Here is a 6,324-nt window from a genome sequence, read left to right on the forward strand (position 1 = left end):
TCACAAACACACAGCGCCTTCTCGACATGGCGACGGCAACAACAATACTACAGCGAGAATAAAAGTTACGCCTTCTTTCTTTGCGTGAACATTTGGGCGGCGTTATGCAAATCTTCCCACATAGTGACGTAGATATGTGGGGGCGTGTTAGAACGAGCCGTTTTAGGAGGCGTGGCTGACTCTTAAGTTTTATAAAGAATACCTCTTTTTATTTGAGACTTTAGTCTTTGCAACTTTACAGATCTTCTTTATGCACCAAGAGCTTGTAACACTCCAAAGAGAAAGGAAAAATCGAAATCGCATCATATGACCCCTTTAAATTAATACATTGCTAACTGACTTCTTAAAGTTTTTAAATACCACTCATAAACTAAAGTTTAAATCCCTGATTCTCATGAAGCCATAAATGTTCTCCAAACTGGGTTTTTCAATTGTTTTCATACCTGGAGCCTCTGGACAGTGGCATGAGGTTACAGAAGTAATACACCAGAGAAAGAATCAAATTTAACACGGCATCTGCGTCCTACAAAGACAGAGGAGAGAAAGGCAAAAAATACTATTAAAATAATGATAAACAGTTGTCTTCTTGCTTTGTTAATCTCGAACTGTGTTCTGTTATTATTCAATTGGAGGATCGACCGTTCCAGGACGGAAAGGAAAGGACGTGACGGGTGGCCAAGAAGGGTGTCCCATACTCAGACTTTGTGCTCTGCATTTATCCCATTCAGGTGCACACACACAGCAGTGAGTAGTGCACAACCACACACCCAGAGCAGTTGAAGGTGGAAGAGAGTGCTGGTTATTCACGCCCACTGCCGGACATGAGACTCGAACCCGCAACCTTTGGGTTACGAGTCCCACTCTCTAACCACTAGGACACGACTATCCATAAGGATTTGATGGTGGTGATAATAATGATAGCAACAAAGCAGCAGGTTGACTTTATATTTATGACGTTTATGCATCTGACAGATCCTTTTACCCAAAGCAACTTACAGTACAATTAGGGTTGGGTATCGTTTGAATTTTATCGATTCCGATTCCGCTTATCGATTCCGATTCTTTTCGATTCCAATGTGATTAAATAATGACATCAAACATCTATCCTGTGTCTCTTTTTTGCAAACCATTTATTGGAGCTGAATACCATGAACAAAAACCAACAGGCTACATAAAAACTGGACTCTTTTAAGTTCTTGAACGAATCTCTTGTATGATTCAAAGACAAATACATTTTAACAGCCCCTTTTCGCCACGTAACAATGTAATCGATAAATCTTCATTTGAAGTGTCAAATTACTTTCAAAAGGTGATTTACTCTATTTTAATCGCTACCGTACACGAAAGTTTATATCTGAACTATAAACTTTTATCCCAGTACTTCTGTGATTTGAATGTTTGTAACAGAAATAATGATACTGTGTGGCTGATAAGACTGTGAAGCGGTTTTGTTCATGACAGATGACAGCTGCTCTCTTTAGGTCAATGGCAGCGCAAACACAAATTTAAATGTTCAAATCACACTGGTGTGATCATACGCTGCATAGACGAACCACGTGATCACGACATTGATCTCGCACGTCAAAGTTTGAGGAATGAAACAGACGAATCATAATTTAGGAACAGAATCATGTTGGTGTTTGAATCACGTTCGCGATCTTTAACGACCTATTCAATTAAAGTGTTTTGTCATGTTGGTGGTGACACCTTTCTTGCAACATGTTTAGCTATCACAGATATTATACTTAGCTTTTTTGTTTTCTGATCGCAAATGTAGCCAAACTTTGGAGCGCTTAGATTAGTGAGCAAGGTCCTGGGCAGATTGCTAGGTCCGATTCTCACAGATAAAGAAAAAAAGCGCATCGGAATCGACAGGCAGAATCGAAATTTTAATTCGATAAGTGTCTGATTCCTGACCTTAAGTATCCGATTCTGGAATCGGAATTGATTTTCGATTCCCAACCCTAAGTACAATGAGTACAGAATGATTTAGCAAATGCATTTATTAAAATTTGAGGTCTGCAAAATAGAGGATATTACAGATTAATTGGCCGATAGTTAAAAAAAAAAAATATATATATATAATTATATATATATATAAACTAGTTTTTTTTTTTTTAACTATCCACTCAATGTAAAACAGTGTTGAATGAATGATGCATTTATATAGCACTTTATTGTGTATTGTTGTACACCCAAAGCGCTTTACAATCATGTGAGGGGGTCTCTCCTCAACCACCACCAGTGTGCAGCATCCACTTGGATGATGCGACAGCAGCCACAGGACAGCGGCGCCAGTGCGCTCACCACACACCAGCTACAGGAGGAGAGGAGAGAGAGTCACAGAGCCAATCAAGTGGTTTGGGATTATTAGGAGGCCATGATTGACAAAGGCCAGGGGGGCAATTTGCCCAGGACACCGGGGTTACACCCCTACTCTTTACGAGAAGTGCCATGGGATTTTTAATGACCACTGAGAGTCAGGACCTCGGTTTAACGTCTCATCCGAAAGACGGTGCTTTTTGACAGTATAGTGTCCCCATTACTATACTGGGGCGTTAGGACCCACGCAGACTACAGGGTGAGCACCCCCTGGTGGCCTCACTAACACCTCTTCCAACAGCAACCTAGTTTTCCCAGGTCTCCCATCCAGGTACTGACCAGGCTCAACCCAGCTTAGCTTCAGTGGGCAACCAGTCTTGGGCTGCAGGGTGATATGGCTGTGGAGCTGAACCTTATTACAAAATTAACAATGCATTAACCATGAAATTGTTTTGTAATTATTAAATAAAACAAACGAAAATAAAAAATAAATACAAATAGCTATGCTTCGTTGCTACAGACAAAGAACATTTTTATTATGTTTATTTGAAAATAGTAATATTGTGAAATTTTATTGCAATTTAAAAACTATTTTCTATTTTAAACACCAAGAAAACCAAGAGTCTAGTGATGTCTATGGGTCGAAGACTCGCTGCTGTGATTGCATGCAAGGGATTCGCAACTAAATATTAGCTTTTAAACTTGTACATTTGCTTTAAGTTCAACTGTCCACATACTTATGCTCACATCAGACTGGGGAATGGAACTCTGAAAGTGCTGTTCTTCTTAGTTGGTAAAACATTTGTGTGTTGAATCACCCAATAATAAAATGTGACATTCTGTAGTTTTGTCTAATATTCATCTTTTAATCAAATTTACAGATTTCTTGACTATTTTGCCTTTACTGTTCTAACACTTATGGAGGGCACAGGTCACAGACTGCGTTTAAGTGACGCTGAATTTATTTGCTTCAAGAGACGTGACTAATGAACACACGCCAGCAGTCCCAATACAGGTTCAGCAGGAGACAGAGGAGATTGTGAAATCAATGCTCAGAGAAGAACAGATACAGACAGACAAACAGATGTTAATCTTACCCCAAGTTCAGTGGAGAGCATCAGGGTTTTGCCTTTGGCAGTGAGATCTTTATAGAGTGCTTCAATTTCTGACTGATACTGCTGCGTCCTCTCATCTGTGGTCTGAGTCTCTACTGAAAACAGCATGTTCCCCACTCTAACAAACAACACAATCATTAGCAATAGACACACAATGAGGCCCGGAACTCTAATCATGTAGTCAAATTTTTATTTTTTTTAAACTCGCTAAGCAGCCTTTACACATTGTTTGTGTTATGAAACGTGTAAGAACTAAAATGGTACAACTGACTACTTTAATACTTAAGTTGCTTAGTTTATGTAGATTTTAAAATTTTAGTTTCAATATTTCTTTAGATTTAGAGATGAAACTGCCCTGAGAGGGTTTTAGCATGATGTAACACATTCACATTCACTGTAAAAAAAATGACTGCTGCGATAATTTATCACAACTTAAAAGAACAAGTAATAACGTGTTGTTTCAACAACAAAAAAAGCAAATGTTCAAGCTTCACTTAAAATTATAGTTTAGTTAAGTTTATTTTTGTTAAGTTGGATATATTAGTTCCACTACTGAATAAATAAAATAAAAAGGTATTTGCGACTTTTTATCTTACAATTTTGACATATAACGCGCAATTCTAAGACATAAACTTGCAATTAAGAGAAAAAAAGTTTGCAAAAGCTCGCAATTCTGAGAAATAAAGTCCAAATTGCAAGATATAAACTCACAATTCTGACTTTTTTCTTAGAATTACAAGTTTATATCTCACAATTGTGTGAGAAAAAGTCAGAATTGTAATACAAAAAGTCGCAATTACCTTGTTTTATTTTTTATTCAGTGGCAGAAATGGGCTTCCATAATATTTAAGTCATCTCGACAAATCTTAAAGCTGCAGTCCGTAAGTTTTGCCTGTCACTGTTTGAAACCTGCAATTGCAGTTATTTGCGGAATGATCTTCTTTACGTGGGTTGTGCATCGGCACGGCTCTTCAGCACGGATGAATCTAATGTTTTGAGATGTGTGTGGGCTGTCAGTCAACGCACCGGTGTGGATATTCACTGTACTTACGAATTACAGATACTACGTCTTGGAAGTACGCCCAAAATAAGACGTTTCGCCAGAAAATGTCATCTGAACAACGGAAACTGAAGTTTTACAATAAATCGTGCTACCAATCGTGATTAAATCTAACAATCGCAAAGTTAGCTCAGATCACGTCAAACCGTGCAAAGACGAATGGCGGCAAACTCTGAAACCGACCCGAACCACTCAAATTAGAAATTGGTTATGTAGTTGCTCTATAATTGATTTTGGATCATTTTTAACCCAAAAAAATTTACGGAATGCAGCTTTACGTTTTTATAACTAATTGCAGCAACATTTACTACAGTGTTGCTCTGTGAATCTGCACGAGCAAAATCCAGTCATTTCATAACGGTTCAAGTGGGTGATCACGTTTTGATCTCTCATTAATTATCTCATTTAAAGGAACCGTAACATTTTTTACATTTACATTTACATTTAGTCATTTAGCAGACGCTTTTATCCAAAGCGACTTACAATTGGGGGATACATAAAGCGATTCTTCTTAAGAGAGGCAAACAGACACAAGAAGTGGTTGTAATACCAAGTTCTTAGACATTGTTCAAATAAGTACAAGCTAGAAAGAGAAGGAATAAATAATTTTTTTTTTTTTTTTATGATGAAGTCAAGTAGCTTCGAAAGAGATGAGTTTTCAGCTGTCGCTTGAAAATTGTCAGGGATTCAGCATTCCGGATAGGGGTGGGAAGATCGTTCCACCAGCCACCAGACATAGATTTTTTGTGTGCACATATGTATGCAGAGACATAGATAAGTATAGTTAGATGCCACATTCGAACACTCCAGACACGTAGATGCGTTGCCATCTTGGAACAATCAACGTGTCATCATTTACAATAAAAAAATAAATAAATCAATGAGTTTTCCAAAATTCCACAATATTGCGCAGCCTCAGGTTATAAAACTGCCAAGATGTAACTTTCCCAAAGAAATGTGATAACCTTTCACAGGAGAGAATGTGTTGGTTTGTGCACACACGTGTCTTGGTACTCTCAAGAATGGCAGCGGATGCTGAAAAATGTTGAATAAAGTTGTTTTCTTTGAGCACAAATTGTTTTCTCGTAGCTTCATAACATTACAGTTGAACCATTGATGTCACATGGACTATTTTAACGGTCCTTACTACCTTTCTGGGTCTTGGAACGTTTCAGTTGCATTGCTGTCTATACAGGATCAGAAAGCTCTCGGATTTCATCAAAAATATCTTAATTTGTGTTCCGACTTCTTATGATGATGATGAAGGTCTTATGGGTTTGGAACGACACGAGGGTGAGGGTGCTAATTACTTATAAAGCCCTGAAAGGTTTAGCCCCTCAGTATTTGAGCGAGCTCATATTGCATTATAGTCCTTCACGTCTGATCTCAAAACTCTGGCCATTTGATAATACCTAGAATATCAAAATCAACTGCGGGCGGCAGATTCTTTTCCTATTTAGCACCCAAACTCTGGAAAAATGACTCTGTTATTGTCTACTTGCATCATTGACCAGCTATTTTCCTGTTTGACTCTGTAAAGCTGCTTTGACACAACCAGTATTGTATAAAGAGCTATACAAATAAAGGTGACTTGACTTAATTAATAACAGAATTTTCGTTTTTGGGTGAACTATCCCTTTAATGTCATGTTGGCTAACAGTTGTTGTATTGTGTGAGTTGAGCAAAATTATCTGCTGAAGTCTGTTGCAGATAGAGATATTCATTTATACTATGGCTACGGTTGCAGAGGCACAATTAACTTGCTCTTGAGATTTATGGACCTGCTATGGCTGTTCCAATATGGCAGACGGCTTACAGCAGCCTATA

At 38.1% G+C, this 6,324-nt stretch overlaps 1 protein-coding gene across 1 annotated transcript in view; it reads right to left on the bottom strand.

Annotated features, from left to right (window-relative positions):
* Nucleotides 1-427: 427 nt before the first annotated feature.
* The window catches only part of LOC107577668 (tetratricopeptide repeat protein 13-like), a 6,530-nt gene continuing 633 nt past the window's right edge, over nt 428-6,324 (bottom strand). The window contains exons 2-3 of the mRNA XM_016263715.1: nt 3,420-3,555; nt 428-523 (exon numbers count right to left, since the gene is read on the bottom strand). Coding sequence (XP_016119201.1) covers nt 428-523; nt 3,420-3,555 — 232 coding nt within the window. The remainder of the gene's footprint in view (nt 524-3,419; nt 3,556-6,324) is intronic.

Source organism: Sinocyclocheilus grahami, unplaced genomic scaffold, assembly GCF_001515645.1.
Source record: "Sinocyclocheilus grahami isolate Dianchi unplaced genomic scaffold, SAMN03320097.WGS_v1.1 scaffold6813.1, whole genome shotgun sequence".
Taxonomy (NCBI): domain Eukaryota; kingdom Metazoa; phylum Chordata; class Actinopteri; order Cypriniformes; family Cyprinidae; genus Sinocyclocheilus; species Sinocyclocheilus grahami.